Source organism: Protomyctophum bolini (genome assembly GCF_963924005.1).
Source record: "Protomyctophum bolini genome assembly, chromosome: 16".
Classification (NCBI taxonomy): Eukaryota; Metazoa; Chordata; class Actinopteri; order Myctophiformes; family Myctophidae; genus Protomyctophum; species Protomyctophum bolini.
Window position 1 is genome coordinate 9,097,477 of NC_137877.1, and position 24,330 is coordinate 9,121,806.

Consider the following 24,330-nt stretch of genomic DNA (forward strand, 5'->3'; position numbering starts at 1 on the left):
AGACTGCATTTCCCTCTGTCTTCAAGAGCAGCAGGTGGTTCATCTAGTATGTGTTATCTCTCCACGTGTTGCAGTTTGCTGGACACAGACAAACCCACAGGCAGAAAGCCAGACAGAAAGCCAGGCAGACACACAGCGACTTGACACATGCACTAATGCAGATTGGTAGACAGACCGACCGACCGACACAAAACAGGAAGGCTACAGCGGGAAAGACCGTGGTGCAGCTAAAAAGACAGGTTGGGGTGAAACACAGGATTGTCTGTCTGTTGTAGGTAGTGCCCACCTGCTCGCCCTGAAACCTTTTAATCATCTGATGGCCAATTACTCCGGTGTCTGGCAGTGCAGAACAGAACCTTCACACTTCACTTCCCAGCGCACAGGCAGATGGCCCCAGCCCCACATGCTGGATATCCACTGCCTGCTTGTCTGTCTGTCTCTCTAACTGCCTACTTGGCAAGCATAGTAGCTTACTATCTTGTAGGGATGCAACAGTTAATCCAACTAATCAATTGAATTGATTATTGGAAGAAGAAAAAAATGATTAGCAGTGAAAAAAGCTGATTTACAAGCTCACAGTGTGTCGCAATGCGTTGTGAGCTATTTTCTGTATTTTTCTGCAACACCGTTTTACGACAAAGTAAAAAATGAATGCTAGTGTACAGTAAGTGATAGTCTTTGGTTAAAGCTGCATTCACATGGGCTCAGGCAAGCGGTAGACACCGATTTGCTTGGAGTAACGTGTAATAGGCTGGCCTCAATTTAAAGAGGGTTGTACTGTACGTTTGAACTTGTGCTCTACGAGGCATTGGGAGTTAACCACTGTCAAGCTCGGGTCCCCATTTTGGGCTTTTATTATACTTGTATTTTTAGAGAATAAGATTTTATTTTATCCACTATGTTAGAGTATCATACAACATAACCATCACAGCTGCAGTGGATGGAGGTGGTCTCCCTGCTCTTCTATTGAGACATGAGACATAAATGTTGAGACATAAATGTCCTAAATTGTTTGAACTCCTGGTTAGGACAGAAACCAATGTGACTGTCCAAGTGTCCATTGAGAGATGATAGGCTTTGGGACTGTGCAAAGTGAGTTTCCGGTGTGCTTCTGCAAGGCTATAGGAATAGTGACTCTGGCAGCGGAATTGTTTATGTGAAATGAAGATATCCCTCATATAATCGACTGATTGTGTTTCTGCCTCCAGACCGTGTCACATAATCAATTACAGCGCTTTGAGCCTTTTTAAGAGGGGGTCATTAAGGTCTGCCAAGGTGGGAAGAAATGAATACAAGATGGATGAGATATGAAAAGTCTTTTCATCAATAGCATCAACTTAATGAATGTATGTGTATGAAAAAAATGAAAGATGAAATCATCATTATGGAGCCACACTCGACATGACGTTGTACTAGTGTATATAGGCACAGCATGTACACACAATGGCTTGTGCAGTATCAACATATGATTTTCAATACTCATTTTCAAAAACACTGGTGCTCCTAGATATGGATTCAACTGCATCTTGCGATGACTTCTTACAACTACAGAGGAGTTTATTAGCCATGTAATTATATTCCACTGTCTCCACCACCCACGCATCATCTCTGTTCTGTTCAACTAATTGGCATCTGCCGCGGCAACAAGTGTCATTGGCTCCTGCATGTGGCAAGGTATGCTGAATCTATGGAAGAAGGGAGCTTATTCCATATCTATTCATTATTCTACTGGCCATAAGTATTTAAATTCAGCAAAACTTGTCTAAGGCTAACTACAGAAGAACTAAACTACATAGTAAACACTACTAAACATTCAGCAGCAACAATGTAATGCATGCTACAATTACTTCTACCACTTTTCTGTATCTTAGTTATGTACTCAATCTATTGTTTTATACCTATTGTATATATGTTGTTTGTATGTCTGGCCTCGTGGGGAAAGATGGGGGGTGGATGGGGAGGATTGGGAAGGGAGTTGTGGGAGAAAATATAAAAACAATGAGTTGTATTTTCTTATCTTGCATATGATGTCATGCTCATACTCTTTGGATAAAGTTTCTTTCTTGCTTTAATTTCTTTAAATGCATTTGTTTTTCTTCTGTCACAGTTTTCATCCTCTCTATGGTCACACTTGCCGGGAGGCTGTTTGCCATGCAGGGCTGGGTGCCTGGGAGTGAGGGTGATGCGAGTCGTTCCCGATACGCGTTGACCCCATCCATGGTCTCGCAGGCGGGCCAGTTCGCCCTGCAAGTGTCTCCCTTCCCCCCCCCCCCCCCCCCCCCGAAGCCCTTTCTCATCTCCCTCCATTAACCCAATAAGTGCACCATCACTGGTGGAGAGAGACGATGGTAATACAAGCTATTCTGGCAGTAGTCAAATGATAGGAGATGCTATAGCAGTAAGGTTAGCACAGGGCAGTCAGCCCTGACAGGAAGGTTAGCTGTGTTTATCCCTCTGGTTATCCTCCGTCTCTCTCATGTGTTTCAACATCCTTTCTTCTTTTTGCATCGTTTCTTTGTTAGGGGTTCAAGCAGGGGTGAAAGTAGGCCGGTAAAAGATTCAGCGCCGGAATGACGTTCCGTTAAGAAAAAAGGGGTTGCAGCTGTCAAAATCCCAAATAATTGCTGCAATCGCTAATATAGGCCCCTCCCACTAATTTAGCTAGTCAATTACAATGTCAAGTCACCCCTGTGATCATTTGTAAGTAATTGGGAGGGGTAAAGGTTAAATCTTTTGCATTCATGATGGCCCCTAGGATGAAAACAGAATTGCTTTTGGCTCTGTGTTGATGCCATCACCCACGACATGTGATTCAAATTTGGGTTGTATTGGACATATATGGCTCACGATTTGTGTTTTTTTTGTTGTAAAAATCAAATCATTCAAAATTCTGTCCATGGTGTTTTAATCGGATAGGTCCGGAGATCATCTGTGCCGATTTTTGTGAGATTTTGACAAACTCTGTAGGAGGAGGAGCAAAAAGTGTGTTTTGAAGTAGCCTACTGTATATGGGGAGATGTGAGCCAGGGAATCCAGGGAAAGGGACATTTAGATTTTACGACCTACTGTTCAAGAGTTTTAAGCCAAAACGTAAAGTTGGCTGTTGTAGCGCCACCGGCTGACTTTTTTATTTCTATTAATCCAGAAAAGCCTCTCTTTGATCAAAGTGGTAGTTATTAATTATTTGACAACCAGACACAATAGGCCTATGTCATTCTTGTGGAATATTGCTAATTAATTTATACAGTCATAACATCTAAATCACAGTGAGGGAATCAGTGTGCTCTCCGTGTACATCCTTGTCGTTAAATAAGCAAACTGCACTGTGGAAGTGCTCAGAATAAATGTTCAGAATGCACACCAGATTCTGGGAAGAGACCGCGTCTGTCGGAGAATCATAGCTGATTGAACTGAACGCACACCAAGTGTGCATCGTCATAAATGTCCATTTACGGCAAGTCATTCTGAGATACAAAACTATCAACACAATCTTATCAAATATATTACTACATGTTATTTGAAAGTAACATTGCTATTTATATTCTCCCACGTTGCCGTCTAGAAAATTGTCTCAAATGGTTGAAACATAATTTTTTATCATGGCAATAAGGTTTCTGTTTTTGGTCTAATGCTGTGCTCTGCCATGGTCTGATGACAGCGCTGTGTTTCCACAGTGGATTTACAAAAACGCACCCATAACGTTCACTTTCCACATCACATGTTTGGACATTATCTGGTGCGTGTATAAGTGTACACAGTATGCAATGCCGTACAGCCACAGCACATTATTTCTGGTGTACTGTACATACCTGGAGGCATGCGGGTGCACGGCCATGTGGCTTGTTGACGTCCACTGCTACAAGCTGCCATCCTCCAGCAGCGTCTTCATGGAACATCTGTGACACAGACACACAGCACAGCATGAGGGGCAGCACACAAACAAACAGCAACAGACTTAACTCAAGCGCAAACACACCCTCCGGCTGCATCTTCATGACACATCTGTGGCTAAAGAAATAAAGCCAAGGCAATCACACGCCAGTCACTCAAAGCCAGACACTCAACTCAAGTACGCACACATTCACCAGCACTACATCAGTGAATTGCTTGACCAAGCACAGTGACTTTGAGTGGTGCAACCACTCCAAGGAACAGCAATGTCCGTGTTCACCTATGTATGTGTTGGTTCATGAGCACCAGTATGACTATGACTACCAGTAGGGGCAGAAATTGGTTTACTTTTGATGTACGATTGCTGCAACTTGTCTCTTTTTATTATAGCCTACATATATTTTACGATGATAAGTATTACGAGCAAGACCTTGCCAAAATGCCAGCATTATAAAAGACAAAATACAGGACACAAAAAGACATCTGGTTGAGAAGATGGGGGTAGAGGGTAACCTCGCGTATATAGCCAGCCTTCATCTGCCTTTGCGATGCATATCGCCCCAGGCGGATTAAGATCTGGCCCCTCTCAATTGTGGGAGGACTTCACGGCCGAAATGGTGACGAGCCAACCAGATTAGTCTGGAACCAGGCCTTAACCAACCAGGGCCCAGTATGCAACTATAGGGCCGGACATTGCAGGATTGTCACGAGAGGGACGAGACTAATATCCACGCAGTGATATTAGTATCACTACGTGAGGCTATAGATAGAGGTTTAGGGTGTTTATTGAAAATAAATATAACACAAATATATTTTAAATGTAGCATTGGGGAATTTCAAATCACTAACCGGTACCGGCCTATACTCGGAGCCCATGTGTCTCTAACTATCTCTACAGTTAGTTTTTAAAGCTAATCTGCTAAACGAATCTTTGCCAAGTCTGTAAGTCTATCCAGAAACAATAGAGCAGAGCAGAGGACAGTGGTATGGGCTTCGTTTGTCTTCCAGGATCAGCCTTAATCCTCCACAAGCAACCAGGGAAACGAAGTACAGTATATTGTTTCCGCCTTCGTGACTGACAGTTAAGTGTTGCCAGCAGCTAATTACTTTTTTACCCCTCCAAGATAAAGAGTGGGGCATGACGATGTGATTATACATTTATTTTATCGCAACAGAAAATGCTAATTGTATTCAAGGTCATAATGTTGTCTTCATGCTTGTGGCATCAGCCTGTATCCCATAGGACCAGCTAGGACTTCATTATTGGAAAATACGATTGTTTCTGCAGGCGACGAAGGACTGTAGTTACAAGACACACCGAGGGTGGGGGAAATTGATCATACAGCATTAGGAATCTATGGACAAATTAGTGAACAGTATATTTGGTGAATGGTTTAACTATGAACTTCTAGGCTATACAGTAGTAGATGGAAAAACATCATCAAAAAACTATGGATTTGAAAAGAAGGAAACATAAAGCTGAGAGTGCTGGTTATATAAAAGGACTAAAAACTGATCTTAAAGGAGAATTTCACCACTGGAAGAAGTTGCAGTAACTCAGTTACCACTATTTGTAGAGGGAAAGTGATATTTTAAGGGGGAAAAGTAGGAGTATGACTGTGTGATCCTTTGGATTGCTTTTGCCTGTATAGTACAATATATATGAAATAATGTAATATTATTAAAACTATGATGTTTAAGTAATATTGTTCCTGCTGATCCACATACGGCCAACCAGGTGAAAAACAAATCACAGATTGAGGCTTTAACCTTTGCTTTTATGAAATATGCGAGACAATTATCGAAGATGCTTCTGCAAGTAGTTACTTCAAATGCTTCTGCAAGCATTTGAAGTAACTACTTCAAATGCTCTAATCTTAACACTAATCATGCTAATGACGTGAAAAGATGTGTAGTCTTTCCTAATCAAGCCGTGTTAATGATATCAAACGAGATCGCTGAAATTATTATTTTTATTATTTGGCCTTTCCTTCTTCAGCGATCCTAGACCGGTTTTGTGAATGCGCACGGACGGCGTTCACTCCCTTGTTTACGGCCCGAATAACATTGCTCTAAATCTTCGGTGCTCTCCATGGTTTTGATCAAAACGGCAATATATAATGTTCGGTCTTCATTTCTGATGTGACGCATTGAGAGCTGTATATGGAATCCAAATGCCTGAAATCAGTCGTGGCGACTGAGAACTTGAATCCATGCCAACCACAAGCATGACTTTGCGCACCCCTCAAGATCAGGCCATATAGGCTACAACAAATAAAACACGTCAGCCTATTTCAATTTAACAGCAAAATCAAAATAAATCAAAGTGACTTCTCAACGTGCCTATAAATACCAGTAAGACGCGCAAATGCGGGAAGCGAACGCAGCTGAGACCCTGCAGATCATGTCTGTCTGTGTGTCTGTCCCGCTGTTACTGTATATGTGGACCTGGCCCCTTTTGTGCCCTTACGTACATGGAGCTGAGTGATTGCTGATGCAACACACTCCATATGTGGACTTGGCCCCTTTTGTGCCCATATATGGAGCTGAGTGATTGCTGATGCAACACACTCCATATTTGGACGTATAGCGGGACAGACACACAGACAGACAGACAGACAGACACACAGACAGACATGATCTGCTAGGTCTCATAGTAAGTGCTCACTGCGTTCGCAAAAATGCACAGCTAGGAAACAACAGCATACTGTACATAAGGAGGTGCATATAGTTTTCAAAACACACAACTACAAACTATTAAAGTGTGCTCAAAGTTGCCTACAGGCTTACACACTAACCAACACAACGCGTAGCATTGTAACAAGAGTTACTAGTTTAATGCAATTTATCCAAAGTGGTGAATGTAATGGAGGAGAACACGTTTTTCAAAGCGTGTGTCGGATAGTCTGTTCCTCTTGGGGGAGAGAACAAGACTCCTGAGGCTGAAAAGCCTCTCCACGGGTTCCACTGGATGGTGTTGGGTTATTGAGTCGAAGAAAGATCTTCTTGATCATGGGGAAGTTATTCAATATTCTATCTGGTCTCACGTTCGTGGCCGTTTTGCCTGAATCATGAATGAGTCAGCTGGCGAGTGGCTGCAGCACGTTGCTTTGCTGCACATGCGCACAGGCACACACACCCCTCCAGGACGCGCTGCGTATGGACGAAGGAGTCAGGGCTTTATTTAAGCAATATTACACGAGAAGGTGTTGGTTTAACGTGATTATTTCCACGACAGTGATGCGGTAGGGGAACGAGACGAAGTCGACTTCCGCAAGCATCACTGAGCGGCTGAATTCTTTGTTTTGATTAGGTGGTGAACAGTGCTGGTTTGATCAACGGCTAGAAAACGTTTCAACCAATCAGATTGCTTCCTCTTAACGACCTGTTGTAGAATCATCTATCATTCACGATTTTTCAAAAATAGAAGACTAACAAGCTCGTAGCACGCCACTCGATGGCGCGCTATGAGCTTGTAGATCTGCTATTTTTCAATAGCTAAATTATAACATAATGTTTAAAACACCAAAAGGGGTTCCCGGCCAAAATGGGTTAATCTTGCCAACAAAACAAAAAAGGACAGTAGTAATGGGATTACTTTTTTGGAAACGTAACCAAGTAACTAACAAGTAAATTGCAAAACTAACTTGTTAGGTTACTCCGTTACCCAAAAAAGTAATTCCCGGCATTATTTATAACGCCGTTACACCCAACACTGCCCGGGACTCAATGTCAGGCTGCATCAGAACCTATATTTGGTACACACCTTAAACCTTAACCCTTACCAAAGACTATGAGACCAAATCGCTCTCTGTTTAGCACTCAGCAACAAGGGCACATCATGTTTATTACATTACATCTCCTCAGCTTCATAAAAACAGGTTTTGGGTTCAAAATGGGCAAAATAGTCCTTTTATGGCAATCAAACAAAATAGGTAATAAAAATCATAATACTGTAGATATGGGCTGGAGCAGATGTCTGACGATTACCCGGCAATCGAGTTACAAGTCTTACACTTATTGTGAATTATAAAGCGAAAAGTATGGGGAGAGAAACACAATGCTGTAAAATGAGACATTAAACGTATAATGGTACATTCTTTGAAAGCTTTATGACAGCAACATCAAAGAGATTTTCCCCCCCCTTTCATTTCCTTCTATTAGGCCTACTTTTAAAAGAGAGGCCAGTGAAAACAGCTCATGTCAGGCCAACTCTATTAGATAACTAACCATTAAAATGGCAGAGAATAGCAGCAGGCTATTTAAAGGGGAATACCACTCGTTTTCAACATTGAACTATGTCATCATGTAACTTAGAGTTGTTGTGTGGAAATAATAGCCTAGAACTGGAGGTCTAGAACGAGAAATGGACATGGGGGCCGGACAGCCTACATCAGGCCATCTACTGTACGTCACTATGGCTGCGTATGTGACGCACGCACGCACGACTCGCGGTGCTCGTTCATGCTTTCGGCCCGGCGCGTTCATGAAAGCTCCGTTGAATTGAATGTAATTCAGTGACGTAGATAGGCCCCAAATGGGCGGAGCCAACCACTTTTCCCACCCGGAAGAAGGGGAGGAAACGCCTCATGCGAATAGCAACTTAATGCAAGTGGATGGGAGGGGAATTCCGGTGCCGTCTCTATTATTTATAACTCTATGCGGGCTAAACAGAAGGGGGGGACTTTTTTTTAATCATTTCCACACAACAACGCTAATGTATATTAATTACATAGTCCAATGTTGAAAATTTGTGGTAAAATAAGAGCAATTCAATCTTATTCTCACAGAACACTACTTCCTTCAGTGTCGTAAAGAGACTTCACCTTCAAAGTCGAACCATTGCTGAGCTAAATTCTAGAAGATGCGACGAGACAAATGCATGTAGAAAATGTAAATGTCAAATGTAAAAAGGTGTCTTCCTGGCATTTAGCAGAATAACAAGCCAGCCCATTACGATTCACTGCCGTATAGTGCTAACATCCTAGTTCTCCTTTTAAAACACTCATTTATTCAAAGTGCTTCCTCATCATTTCTCCCCTTGAAACCTACAGTAAGTCTCAATTCTCAATCAGCCTATGCAGTCTTGAGTTGTATTCTACGAGATTGCAAATGGGGCAAAGCAAGTGCTTGTCCAATCACTGGAAAAATAGCTGTGGTTCAAAAATAGTCTGACACTCTGAAACTCTGCAAAGTTGAATGGGCGTGGTATAAAGTGTGAAAAGACAAGAGTCTGAAGTGACCAATCACTAAAAACCCAGTATATTCTCTAGGATTGAGTCCTGTATGGGAAATGTGTGAAATTGTGGGCAATTTTCCAGTGGGACTGTCTGGGGTGTCTAAACTTTTTTCAAAGGGGGCCATATTAAAAAATATTAAAACACCCAAGGGCCAACTATACATCTCACACATAATGTGTCGTCGGATTATATAACAAAGTCACATACATATCACACAGCTGAGAGAGAGAGAGAGAGAGAGAGGCTTGCCTCTCCTCGTTCTGAACTTTCTGAATAGATCGTGCATTAGTAATTAGCACGCGACACACACACGTTCTGCGCGCGACCCGTTGTTGCACACACTCGTGTTCTCAAGAGCGTGCATTATAATCATGACGCAGTTAGCGCGCTACCCGTCAGCGGACATGTCGTTGCACACACCCGTGTCCCAAATACTGCTCTATAGTCCATTTGTAAACAGAGGCACGGAAGTTATTAATAAAATGTGATAGGAAACTGATACTGGTGTAACGCAACAGGCATTCGATGCTAATAACAGTGTACAATTTGATGAAGTGAAAAAGGGCCTTGTCAAGACCTCCATAATGTAATTGTCAATGCCTGTGCGGAAATTCAGAGCGATTGGTGCAGTGAGGAGGAGCGACATTGATTCGTACAGACAAACACACAGACAGACATTCCCTGAATTATATTTAGATGTAGTAAGAGCATTACTTTCAGGTAATCTCTTGGGATGTTTGATTTAAAAGACAATTAAACAATATGTCACCTTCTTAACACATTTGATCCTGAGGACGGGTATACTTGTCCTGATCAACTCCATCCATGCCCCCCACAACTAAACTAAGGGGTCGTCCGATAGCGTCCTAGGCGATATTTATTCACATTTAATAGTCGTCCTCCTCGTCTTAGGCCCGGAAGGTGACGCTATTGAATTTATATGACTCACCCCGCTCTTTCCTTTGTTTCCATCTGCAGGGGTGTTGTTTTCAAAGACTCATCAGTCTGTATTGATTGTTTTGGCAGAGTGATTGTTATTTGGGGGTGCTTTGACTATGTGCTCTGTCATGCCTCCCGGCATACGGAGAGACGTGTTCTCTCCTACTCTGTCTGTGAGATGGATTGTTGCCATGCCTAATCCCAATGTTTATTTGAAAGATCATTATACCGAGGAAATGACTATACGGTAATAGCAAATGGTAAAATGTTATGAATTATTTTGTGGAGTCAAGTCAAAGTAATTGTATTTGTATTGCAGCTAATCACAACAGAAGTTATCTCACGGTATTTTTCATGTAGAGTACAGTAGGTGTGTATAGAGAGTAGTCTTTATAGGAGGGCATACCGCATATACTGTTACAGGAAAGTCCTGGTGTATTATACAGTGCCATGATATTCCTTTTGGGGCAAACTTCACCGGCACTCCTAACGGTAACATCTGATTCGAGTTTGGTCAAAAGATATAGTTGCTGTCAAGCAGAACTTTGTGTTTTTTCATAAACTAATGCCCTATACTTCATCATATCATCATATACTACAGTACAGTGTCACACAAAAGCATAAAAAGTAGCAGATCAACAAGCTTGCAATGCTGCAATTTGAATCCTGAAGAGTAACAGTTTTGGACATAATATGAGGTTACCACCCGAGAGAGACGATATAATAAGATCCAAGTCAACATTTCAGCTGTGCTAAACACTGAACAGTACATGCACGCATGTGGCTGAGCAAAACAGCCTAATATGCCATTAGTCACTGGACAGAACTGATCATGTAAGCCATCGATTAGAAATGCACGTTTTAAAATCAATTTTGTGTACAAATACAATAATCAGTATGACATTGCTCGCCATTAATCCTTAATAGCAATTCTCTCCAAATGCCCGCTCTTCTCCAAGACACTGTAGCAACCATTTCAGTAGACCAGAGGCTTCACTCTGCATTGCCAGTCTGTCCCTGACAGGTTGTTGCGTCAAATCACTGTGCCATTTCACTCGCTGACATGGGTGCATGCATTCACAGCAGGCACTGGTGTACTGTGGATTTTTACATGTGCACGTGCACTGTAAATGCTCACGCATGCACATGCACATGAGCGATCAGCGATTGAAATAACCTACTTACATTATACAGTATATCAAATGTTATTTAATTTACTTTCATAACGGGTCCCAGCAGGGATCAGTACTAACAAGGACATGCCGGTTTCCTTAAAAGTGTTCGTTGAAGCACTCTGCCAAGTTGGCGGCACGCCTGCCCTGCACCCCTGTCGCTGGGAAGCGAACCCTGCGGTACTGTATATTGGCCGCATGATTCCATCAACCTGCTCTGTAATGCTCCCTCCTCATCAGTGCCCATACCCGAGGCGTGGTTGGCAAAAGGGCCTTTCTGTGTGGAGTTTGCATGTTCTCCTCGTGTCCCCTAGGGTAGGTATACCCTCACAAAAAACATGGGGGGTTTTGTTGTTGGCTTTGTGCCCGAGCACTGCCGACGATGCGTTCACGGATCACAACAAACTAAAACAGTGGCAACGCAGTGGCTTAAAATTGAACTATAAAAGTTTAAAGAGAATATTTTGTCCAGCAGCAGCTACACGTAAAAACTGCAGTGGTGGACGTCTCAGAGTCAGTTTAGTGCCCTTCAAATCTCCCTCCTGTGTGAATAGGATGGGATAGTTTAGGTGTACGCTACTGTATTTGTTTGGCGTATTTTAATGTCATAATGTATAGTACTCGGAGAGCCAAATATTTTAAGGTTGAGACGGTCACGTCATGGACGCAAAATAAATGTCAGTGAAAGCTGACAATAAAGTTCTATCGTATCGTATCGTACTTGGTGAAAAAAGGTTGAGAACCAATGCATTAGATAATTGACACTGGGTGAAAAAATGGGTTGCAAAATGCTCTGGAATATTTTATTCGTTTTATAAATAAGACTTATTACAGGTCTCATTCTCTCCCAATTATCCACGAATCTCTGTGATTGTCAGCAAAAGTGAGATTGTCAATTCCTTGTGTTTATATAAGATAATAGACTATTCAAAGTAGACGATATTTGTTCTGTGTGTTGTGCGCAATTGCATTCGGTCTGTTCAGTTTCATCCATTCATTGTGCACACAAAACAACCTTCTGTATGAAATAAAATTGTATTCCAAGGCAGCGACACGTCGCTCTACCATGGGTAAAGAGGGTGAGAGCCAAGATTGCACTGGGGACATTGTTTGAGCAGTCTTCTCTTAAAGGCAATGGCATGTGGCACGGCGATTAGTTTCATTATTGTAACGCCCAAACCACACCTATGCATAATGTAACGGGTAGTGGAGGTGTTTTAGGGATTTAGGCTGGTGTCCAAAGACCAAGATAGCCTAGCTTACACATTGCTAAATCCCCAAATTACGGATTTAGGGACTCTGATCTTCGTTCCTACTCTCACCTATGGCCATGAAGTGTTGGTCATGACCAAAAGAATAAGGTTGCGAATACAAGCGGCCGAAATTAGTTTTCCTGGCTGGCATCTCCCTTAAAGATATGGGGCGAGAAGTTCAGTCACACGAGAGATAGTAGAGTCGCTGCTTCTTCGCCTGGAAAGGAGCCAGCTTAGGTGGTTCGGGCATCTGGTTAGGATGCCTCTCAGGCATCTCCCTATAGGGAGGTCCTCGAGGCACTACCCACTGGGAGGAGACCCCGGGGCAGACCAAGGCACAGTTGGAGGAAACACATCGACTCACTAGCCTTGGAACGTCTCGGGATCCCCCAGGAGGAAGTCACTAATGTTACTCTGGAAAGGGAAGTCTGGAGCTTTCTGGTGGAGCCGTTGTTGGATGGATGGATGGATGGGACTCTGACGCAAGATAGGGCCCATAGTGCTTGGTGTACTGTGAAAGACTATAAAAGCCCAGCTTGCGGCCCCTAGTTGACGGCCTATACCCGGGAAAGGGTGTCAGGCATAAGGAAGTAAGTTGCGGCCTCTAGAGGTTATGCTGATCTTAATCCCGTTTCTACAATTGACGTATTTCTCCTTTCATGTCAGTTGTGTTGGGGAATAACGTGATGCAGCTGGCCTTTTCTAAATCCGGCTGAGGTCTAACGCCACAACATGGAGCCATCAGTGTGACCTCCTCAAGACCAGGGTTAAGGGTCAAGGGACAGACAAGAGTTTGTCATGGGGTTACAGTATCAACAGGCAGTGTACTAGTCTTGTCAATGCTGTGAGCGTGTGTCTGTGTGAGCACATTATCATGTGGTGGCCTTACCTGTGTTGTAGCTGTAGAGGTGGTGCTGCTCCTTGACCCCCACATCTGCTGGAACTGCACTCTGATCTCAGCAAACGTCTCAATGATCACAGCAATGAACACATTCTGGCAGAGAGACAGAGAGAGAGACAGGTTCAGGGATGGAGATGGACAGAGAAACTAATAATTGGGAGTGAAAATGAACCAGTGGAGATTAGTCGTCATGTCTAGCCTAAGACCAGAGGGGATTAGGGACAGTGGTGATTAGATTATTGAGAGTCCATTTCCCCCAATTTGAGCAATGCCAGGTGAGAGAGGACATTAGAGAGAGCTGGTCGGGTCGGGGTGGGAGGGGGCGGGGTGGGGACGGGGTGGAGCGAGGTTTTCCATTGTTTCTAACCTTGACGAGCCAGGCGAGGAAGAAGATGAGGGTGATGAAGTAGAAGTAGGAGCGCCAGCGAGGGAAGCTGTCGATGGCTCTGTACATGAGGAACACCCAGCCCTCCTGGGATGCAGCCTCGTACACTGTGAAAATACTGGTACCTGAGTCGTGAGAGAGAGAGAGAGAGAGACAAAGACAGAGCGAGAGAGAGATCCACATTCAAAAAACAGTCTTAGCAATCAATCACTTAGCAAAAATAGTGCCTGTAAGGCCAAAGGTGCCGGGGGGGGGGGGGGGGGGGTTAGGGGGGGTCAGAAGGGTCTATATGCTCCCCGCACTATTGGGAGATGACTGGTCTAGTTATTATTATTTTTCCCGACCCGGGAACTGGTCGCACCATTCCCATTTTGTTGCGCAATCGTTGTTGAATTGGCTGCACGACCATTCTGCAGTTGCTCTCTCTCTCTCTCTCAAGGTGTCAACAATCATCGTTCTTTGTATATGCTGGCTGCAGTAAGTGTGAAAACAGCAGGGGCTCGGGCTGCTAGGAATGATCAAGGGCTGCTGTTATGTGACTGGGTACACAGAAGTTGATCTATTGAAGATTCTGACCTTCAAAGTACATAATTTTTGTTTTGATTGTATTGCTGTATTGTTGTATTGTTCTTTCTGCTTTGGCAATGTAAACGTATGTTTTCTCATGCCAATAAAGCCCTTTGAATTGAATTGACTGGGGAGCATGAGGTCAGTCCGCTGCCCCCCCCCCCCCCCAGGTTGGTAGAGGACGTGTAGTGCCCAGGATTACATTAGATAATTGACACTGGGTGAAAAAAAATGGGTTGCAAATTCATGGGACAAAAATTATTAAGCCTAGAGAGAGCACGCATACCCAGTCTGATCTCAAACCAATTTCAGGGGTCCATTAGGGTTCGGCTCCATCATTTTGAACCCGTGAAGAACTTACATTATTGCTGAGGGGGACAAAAACAATACAGCTTTGGTCTTCGACCATGAGAGAAGGAAAGGTGTCTTAAACATTTTCTGCAATCGTAAAGCAGGCAATGGACCAGTGAGATCACACGAAGTCCGCTCTCAGAGGGGCAATGTGCACTATCCAGTTGTTCCAAATTTGGTAGAAATTGTCTAATCTAGTTCTTAACATGTATGTTAATTTTTCCATTTTGAAAATATCCAGGACTATTCCATGCCAATCGTCCATTGTGGGTGTGATTGGGGATAGCCATCTTCTTGTTATTGACTTTTTGGCTGGCTGCCAAGAGCACCTGCAGTAGCTTTGTGTATCTCGACTGGTTAAGAAACATTCAATGTGGCCCAGGTACAAGGTTGTGAAGTTAAAAGGTATTGGAGTATTAAATACTGAGCACAGTGATTTGTGAATATTGTTCCAAAACACCCCCAACTTGGGGCACCCCCAGAAAATGTGGAAGTGGTTGGCTTTCTTTGCCCCACACTGCCTCCAGCACGGCCCATCATCCCCTTTGTATTTGTCCTGATACGGGGTCTTAAAATATCTAATAATATTTTTCCAACAGTGCTCTCTCCAGTCCATAGAACGAGTTGAGGTAGACTGGAACTCCCAGATCCCTTCCCACACTACCTCCGAGAGTTCAATTCCTGCATCCCTCTCCCATCTCTCTTTGATGTACAACGTGCTTTCATTTTTAGCGTCTGAAATGGCGCCATATAACTCAGAGATGGATTTACTTGGCTCCACTGTGAGAGCTGACTTCAATATGGAAAAGAACTCTGATTCAACTGCAGAAAACTCTTTTGAGTTTACATTCTTGATTGATACAGTGCCGCACCTGGAGATATCTGTAAAAGTCAGCCTGTTCGAAACCATGTTTGACTTGTGTTGATCTGAAACTATCGACTTCACTTATTTGTATAAATGACATATAAGTTGTGACACCTTTCTCTATCCATGACTTAAATCTAATGTCACCTCTATTTGGGGCAATATCTGTACGTGACGAACTCTATGTGTATACTATTACTATATCATTTATTATCTATAATATGTTCATTATTTATTCTGACTTCCTTATTACTAAGTGATGTTTATGCAATCCAATGTTTTCATGTAGGCTAGTTCTTAGAACTTTCACGAGTGGGCCTATGAGTTTGAATGTCCTTTATTAAATAGAAAGTCAGGAAATTAGATAGAAGCTTATAGTGCTTATAGTTAGTTAATTACATTCTGAGGAGCAGGAGGACTCATCCATTGGTTACACTCTTTGGATCTACCGGTACACGAAAACAAACAGCGAACGTCCTGAAAATATTACCGGTAATAATAAATTGTCCCCGCACTTCTGAGCGCCTGATGGCACTCCTGCTGTAAGCCTTGCACCAAAGAACGTGCCTGCCTTCAGATCTGGCCTTCCAAGCACACAAAACACCTTGAGCTTCACTTTTCATTTGTAAATGATTAATAATTTGTAATGAGCTAATGATGAAAAAAAGTGCACCATCGAGCTATTAAAATAATTAAAAGGTGGCTAGTGCTAGACACATGTTTGGTGATGATTTTTCATGTCATGCTTATGAATTGAATACCCAGGACCTGAAGTATTCAATCAATCTAGGACATTGGAGCATTTGAATAACACAAATACAGGACATTTGGAGGTGTTGGCTACAGGGTCCACAGGGGTAGTTTTACATTCTGCCTTTTCCTTCATTTAAAACTAAATTAAAAAAATAAAGTTTCTTTCATTGCGATCAGCCTGCAAGTTGGGAGGAGTGCAGGATTGTGAGAAAGGCAGTGCCAAGTGCCTGCCATAAAGTTCTTCCTTTTTGAGTTCCCAAAAGAGGGAACAACAGTTGGTCAATTTTGGTTCCTCAAAGTAGAGCATGTGTATTTGAGGAGTCTGATCATCTAAAAGAGTTTTAAGTATCACTAGCTTGTCTGCAACCAATACATTCTTTGTATGCTTGGAAATGGGGTCATAGAGAGATCGTATGAACCCACTCATATGAAACATGCCTGAGGAGGAAAAAGACTCATAATAACAATACTTGAAACAGACACGAACAACCTAGTTTTCCCACTAATAGAATTATATTTTTGTTGAAATTTTTAACTGGTGTTCGTGGTTGTCATTTATTATGGTTCCAGTGCCTGAAGGTAAAATGCACGATACGGCAATTACCGAATTAACAATACATTAAATCACAATAAAAGCATTTATGACTCATGCATGCATACTTAGCAGGTCGATTTTGGGGTGAAAACTCAATTAACCTAGTTCTGACTAAATGTTGCGTCGCTTTATCGCAGTGTTGTATTAAAGCTGCTATAGGCAATAATATGTCAACATCTTAATGACCTTTTTATTTATATATTTTTTGGTATTCAGACAGCCAGCAATGGGTAAAACGTTCCCCAAAAGAATGTAGTCTCTGTGACACATCTAGGGGCCACAATCTGCATTCAAATATTTTCCTAGAAGCTTTGTCATTGGTCGATTTGCCTGTCTACTTCCTGATTGGTTAGTCATTTCGACCGGGGTTTTTTTCGACCAATGACAAAGCTTCTAGGAACATCTTTGCTTGCAGATTGTGGGCCCTAGATGTGTCACAGAGACTACATTCTTTTTGGGAGTGTTTTACTCTTTGCTGGCTGTCTGAATACCAAAAAAGAAATAAAAAACAAAGTCATTAAAATTCTGACACATTATTGCTTATACGCTTTAATGCTCTGTGTGGATGTGTTAAACAGTTTGCACTCGCAAAAAAAAGCTTAGGTTATTTTAGAAGACCAAAGGTCACTCGTTGTTCACAACATGCTACTAGACAAAAATGTCTACGTCTGAACATCCTTCATATAAACACCATTTGTGAAATAACATAAATACTGTATGCCTATCGTCTATGCTCGACAAACTCCAACTCAACGTCAGCAAAGGATATTTCAACCATAACACTGATATACTGTAATATATCTATTAACCCATTCTGGACAGGAACCCCTTTTGGTGTTTTAAGCATTATGTTATACTTTAGCTATTGGAAAATAGCAGATCTACAAGCTCATAGCGCTGCACAGAGTGCCGCCCTACGAGCTTGTAGATCTGCTATTTTTCTTAAATCGTGAAAATGTGGCGAAAAAAATAATATTTGATTATAATATTCTATCACAGTGTACGTTTTTAACTCTAATCTTTGCTTCTGGGGGAGTCCCTGGATTCCCTGGAATCAGATGGGGATCGGCTCATAGTTTTTCATGTCCTCGACATGAAAAACCTAGGGAACCACTGACATAGAAACACAGGTTTTTCATGATTTAGAAGACATTTGTAGAATCTGGCCCGGTGTCAGGTCTACAAAAGCAATGATATGTACCATTATAATAATCAGTCCCCACACCGGTATACGTCCAAGTCTGTATCAAGATGTGTGCTGTGCTGCTCCACTAAGCTCTCTCACTCTCCTTCACAGCAATTTAAAGATTAGAGCCACTGTGCTGTCACTGCTGTGTACCGACACAGGATTTAGGCCCCATTCAGCCGACAGGAATGGAGCATGCTGCTAAGTGGCACAGCTTCACGCTAAAGCTGGTGTAAACACGCATACGTAGTGTACGTACGTACGCACGCACGCACGCACACATGCAAAAAACAAACAAACAAACATACAGATGCAAGCTTTACATCCACCACATTCTTCTTGATGAAGTACAGAGCTGCACAATACAAGCCAAGGTAATATTATAGAGAGGCCACTTTGCCACTGGTGCAGGTGTGGTATATGGTGAATCATATAGCATATTTCATAACTACCGGTACTTGAGTATGTAATGTTGAACTTGAAACTAAACAAGAAGTTCTCTCTGACAAAATCTGTTGACTCATGCGAAAATGTTCCTTCTGTTAGAGACCTGCTGTAGACTGAAAGACTCCTTATTTGCACCTGGACCCAAAAGGCCTATTGTGCTAACCGTTTGAAGCTTGCTCCCCTGTTGAGAATCTAGAATCTTCCAGTGACGATTTGGCTAGGGACTTTTTCACTGAGTAGCTGTTTCACATTTAACTTAAAGAATGACTTTTAACAATCTTCTGTCATTATAGAATAATGAGAAACGCTATGAAACTATTACTAGAGAGTGCATTTTGTACTGATTTAAAATGTACTATAACACAGGGTATTTTAATTTGTGTACCGGTAAACAATTTAATTCATTTCTTAATATAGTCTATATTTATAGTTATATTTCAAAGTCAGAACGCTGTCAAAGGTCTACATATCAAGACATGTTCTTTGACTAGAGGGCCCGCCTCTCTCTGTAACCGGAAGCAGCTACTGACCCAGATCTCATTGGTCAAAAGTCAGGAATGTCCGGTGAGAGGAGGGACCTGGAGGGAGATCATTCCTTGTATATAACACCTTGGATTCTTTGTGAAGGGGGCTCACATTGACTACGGAGGCTTGGTTGAAACAGACAACGCGCGTGTACTTTTTGCTTTGTAACGATTTCATCTCGTGTTTTACCAAATAAATGCTGAGATTCTGAGAACATTATCACGTGCATTACATACATACTGTACACTGTCTAGCAAATACAGTAGGTGTGTGTGAATATGTGCGTGTGCGCGTGTGTCCTACCCAGCTCGTTGAAGCCGCTGTAGCCCAGCTCCTGCCTGCTGAGGCCCATATCCTCCATGAGGTCGACGCATTTGAAGCCTGCAGGACACTGGTAGCCCTCCTTATCATTGGAACAGTGGGTGTCTGGGATGGCCAGGCTGTTCCATGTCACATTGCTAACCATAGTGGAAAACACACACACGTCACTATAGGACTTTTCGACCGATGGTGCAATACAAATAGGTAAATGAGATGTTAAGAAATACATAACAATACAGGTGAAAGTAGTAAGATATACAGTATAAGTCAAAATATGGCTTTTGTTCGTCAAGGTCATATGTAAGTCATGCCTATGTACTGTATTTGAATTGATCATTTCAATTTTGTTTGTTGAGGATTAGCCAACAGTTGAGACAGAGACTGATGGGAATTACAAACATTAAAATTTGATCTAATAACTTGCAATGTGCCCACATGCAATATTCACAAACACTCTCTTCCTTGCACACACACACACACACACACCTCTTTTCCCTATCCCTGTGTCTTTTAGCCACAGGTGTTATTCCAAGAGCGGCTTGATTTGTCTAATGAAAATTAATGCCTTCAAATTGGCCGGCCAGACATTCATCCAAATTGTTTATTAAGGGCTATACAGGAGAAGGGATAATTTATTGCAGTATCACAAAGGGCAATCACAGGCATAGTGGTGAATCCTGATACAGCTAATTATACTGGGCTGGTTAATGGCTAATGTCACTGTGCCTTATCACAGAAATCAACTTGGTTCATAACAAAGTGGTGATAAATGAAGCCCCAGATGAGAGGTGGCCGACGGTCCACCAATACCATGAAACGGACACTTGTCCAAGTCAAAAGCAAAAGCAAACAGATTAGCCTAGTAGCCAAAAAGTGAACCCAGACAACCCGGAGTACATTATTTGTTTAGAGAATCTGATATAAATTCATTGTCACATGACAGTGAGTTGCAGTCAGGACTCAGGAGAGAGTCAAGATTTACCATGTTAGCAAATGCCACCTCTATAAAGCTGTGTTTTTTTTTTTTCGTTTTTTTTCTCCATGGGAACAAAGATTCAAGAGGCTGTGATCAAACACAATGTGGAGCTGAAGAAAATGGCATCACCCATGGATGGACTACTTGTATAATTCCTATGAATCTACAGGTGCGTCTTTTGTCAGCAAGGTCAATTGGAATCATCTTGACATGTGGAAAATGTGCGGAGACACCACTTTATTCATAATATCCTTCTCATCTCATGGAAATACCCGCAACAGTCTCACACTCCCCTGCCATTTCACTCTCAATCTCAATCAAATTCGCTGGGTGTGTGTGAGAGGCGGCAGAACTGTGACTTTGAACCAAGGGCGAATGGCTGATAGAGATTAGACATACCACGTTTATACTGTGACATCTTTCTAAAATGCCTCACTAAAAGCATAGTGGGTGCTGGGTGGGGTGGGTTTTACGGAAAAGGAGAAGGCGCAGCAAACAAATCACAGCCACGCCACCTTTGGGAGAATGTTTGCAGACGTCTGTGAAATGTGAAAATGTCTCCTCTGCTATCTTTCTTCCCGCAAAAGGTCAATGTATGCCGTGTCCCTGAGGCGCTCGTCAATGGGAGCAGAGACAGATGGGGGCTATGGGGGGGGGGAACACAGCGTACAGCGGGAATGAGCATCAACACATAGCAAGGAAAATGCAGGAGATGTTGATTATTATGATTAACACGCACGCTCGTGGCAGCTCGCGGCTCGAGCGGTGATGGCTGTACCAAGTCTATCCCCCTCCTCCTCCTAACGCCCCGTCCCACCCATCATCACCACCACCCCTTCTTTTGTCTCCCCGAGGGCTCCCGCTATCATCATCACTCCCATCATCTGCATAATAACCTCCTTTACGCGGATGCAACGGTGCACGCGTACATGCACGCCGTTCACAAGCACCGTTGTTCTCGCGAAATATTCTCAGATAATGGGGCGGTAGGGGCGGGGGGGGGGGCGATTTTCATTTAGATGATAATCATGAGAAAATATGAACTATAGAGTGACTATATAGCTAGGAACAAATAGAGCTAAATATGGTCTGCATTCATGAGGTGACATTATCCAAATCGTTTGGCAAATTATACATCACCAATTCACGCAAACATACACCCATCCGAGCAGCTACAGCCCCATTATACTTCTACCGGAGATAGTAAATCTACATCGCAGTGCGACGCATAGTAAGCTTGTAAATCGACTATCGTCAGTATACTGCACAACACTGGTGTGCGACTCCTATAACAGCACATACAGTGACCCTACTGTATGCTGCAAAGGTAAGGTAATGCAAGGTAAACACAAATGTGTGGATAAATTCTACCGTGTTTTGTGCAGTGCAGTGCATGTTTCATAACTTTTGCATCACAAAATATTACAAACTCTAAAAAAAAAAAAGTATTTTACCCAAACTCTGTGTCATTAGTAACACAGTGGTGGTTGAATGTTCCAAACATTTGAACACCCAGAATCCCATAGAGGAGAAGAAAGAAGAGCAGGAATATCGACACGCTCCAGATCTGCTCCCCCGATCGCCTGGAGGAAGTGTGAAAAGGGACAGAGAGAGAGAGAGACAGCAAGAGAGACAGCGCAAGAGAGAGAGAGAGAGAGAGAGAGAGATGGCAGGGAAGAAAGGATGTCTCAATGTCAGCTGTAATGGCATTATGATGGTATTACATCTGTACATGTACAACTATTAATGTGCTATGGTCACTGTATTTAACCCATTTTGACCTGAGGACGATTCAACAAATGCCTGAGTTTTTTGAAAAAACTATATGTTTCTATGTCAGTGGTTTTCAAACTATTTCACGTCAGGGCCCCTAAAAAGAGTATATATTAAAAGATTTCTGCCACATTTTCACGATTTTTCAAAAATAGCAGATCTACAAGCTCGTAGCACGGCACTATGAGCTTGTAGATCTGCTATTTTTCAATAGCAAAAAGTATAACATGAGGCTTTTAAAACACCAAAAAGGGGGTTCCCGTTCAGAATGGGTTAAGGAGTGCGATGGCCAAGCACAATAATTGCGTTATATACTTGAGGATGTTGGTGATGCGTGAGCGGGGGAGCTCGAAGCGGAAGTAGATCCTGAAGGCGCGGATCATAATGAGCGCTCTGGGGATCCTCAGCATCCCCCACGGAGACATCTGATCCACCAGCTCCGCTATCTCAAACACCTAAGACAAAGAGAGAAATGGGATGATTAATAAGGCAGCAGAAATGCCTCGCAGCAAGCCCGTGCAAACGCAGCAGCAGCAGCACTATAGGGATAGATACTGTACGACAGCACATTTTTATTTTAGTTTGTCAGTGTCTCTTGAATAGTGTCGTAATGACTGATTTTACACTTGCTGAAAATAGCCGCTGCGACGCGCTGTGAGCTTGTAGATACAACCAAGTGAAAAATGACTTATACTGGATCTCTTGTCCACGACCACTAGTCACTTGCTAACATTTTAGTTTTTATTTGTTGACGAAATTGTGAATATATTTAGTCTTAGTTTTAGTCATCATAGGCTGGTTTTCATTTAGTTTCGATGTAGTTTTTGTGAGTGAAAAAGGGCAATGGACGAACATTGTTTGTCATAGTATTAGTAGACAAAATCAACATTGATACCTGCAGCACCAGGGATACCCAGATGAAGAACACCATGATTCCATCAAACATACACCAGCGGTCCTTCATATAGGAGTTATCCCCCTAAGTGGAAGGGAAAGGCACAGAGAGAGAGGAGAGAGAGAGAGAGAGAGAGAGAGAGAGAGAGAGAGAGAGATTCATTACCCTGTATCAACAAAAGGAAATAATGACCACGCAAATGAGCGGATACAGTACATAGGTAAAATGCTATGTAACCACTTAGACAGAATTATTAAAGGAATTATTAAAAAAGCACCGTGTGTTCTGTCAAGCGAAGACACTGTAATTTGGCCAACCGTTAGGGGTGTGAGCACAGAGAGCCTCTTCACTGAATTTGTTTCGAGGTGGTGACACACCAATAAAAGACTGACGAAGGGATAGTTTAAAACACTAACACCAACCCTAAACAGCCCACATCTGCATAATGGTAAACAAGACAAATAATTATGAAACCATAGAAGCGAGAACAAATTAAAATGCCGTGGGGCCAACAAAGGTAATCATAATTACCACTTAAGGAGGTGTGTTAACAGCTCTGAAGGGGTTGAGCGACCACCGGCTCAATGGCTAAGGGAACACGGTATATACTGTATATCGAATCCAATCCACTTTATTTACAGAGCACAACTGCGCTGAACCAAAGACCAGTGTGTGACTGTCTTATACTTTCTTTCATGTCTGTATGTTCAGGAGTAGGAAGACTAGGTGATCCTTTAAAATAAAATAAACAAACATAAAACACATCATAAAGTAAGTACTATAGCGTTAGCTAATACATGGATCCGTGAGGGGTGAATTGAATCTCTTGGATACACTCAGTGTTTGACATCAGTGCTCAAGGTCCATGCTGCTGGCACTTGGAGGCTTCTTCAAGCAATATTGACTAATCACCCCAATTACACATGTCGACACGTGTTGAATTCCATTGCGCATTCCCACATAAAAGGGGAAATTATTACAGATCCTCCTTTTCACATTACACGGGACTGATTAAGGTTCAAGGCAACAGCAGGAAATGCCGAAATTACTCCAGTGTTTTCTCTCGTTCCTGGAAACACACAGATTTTTGTGCCTGCCATATGCCTCGCTGTCTGTCTGTGTGAGTATTATCCTTGATTTGCCAATTAAACTGTCCGCTCTTTCCATGGCAATAATTAAGGGACTTTCCTGTGCCAGATGCCTTTTTATTCTCTGTATTTCTTGAAGAAAGCTCTGCTGTCTAATTACATCTGCGTCGATTGATCCCGACCTGCAGCTCCATACAAGAAGAAGAT

The 24,330-nt window shown here is 42.5% G+C and overlaps 1 protein-coding gene across 1 annotated transcript in view; it reads right to left on the reverse strand.

Annotated features, from left to right (window-relative positions):
• Positions 1 to 24,330, reverse strand: part of nalcn (sodium leak channel, non-selective) — a 106,294-nt gene that overhangs the window by 71,980 nt on the left and 9,984 nt on the right. Inside the window, exons 3-9 of the mRNA XM_080785497.1 lie at positions 23,036 to 23,119; positions 22,456 to 22,595; positions 21,822 to 21,950; positions 19,374 to 19,528; positions 13,764 to 13,906; positions 13,385 to 13,489; positions 3,810 to 3,896 (exon numbers count right to left, since the gene is read on the reverse strand). Coding sequence (XP_080641623.1) covers positions 3,810 to 3,896; positions 13,385 to 13,489; positions 13,764 to 13,906; positions 19,374 to 19,528; positions 21,822 to 21,950; positions 22,456 to 22,595; positions 23,036 to 23,119 — 843 coding nt within the window. The remainder of the gene's footprint in view (positions 1 to 3,809; positions 3,897 to 13,384; positions 13,490 to 13,763; positions 13,907 to 19,373; positions 19,529 to 21,821; positions 21,951 to 22,455; positions 22,596 to 23,035; positions 23,120 to 24,330) is intronic.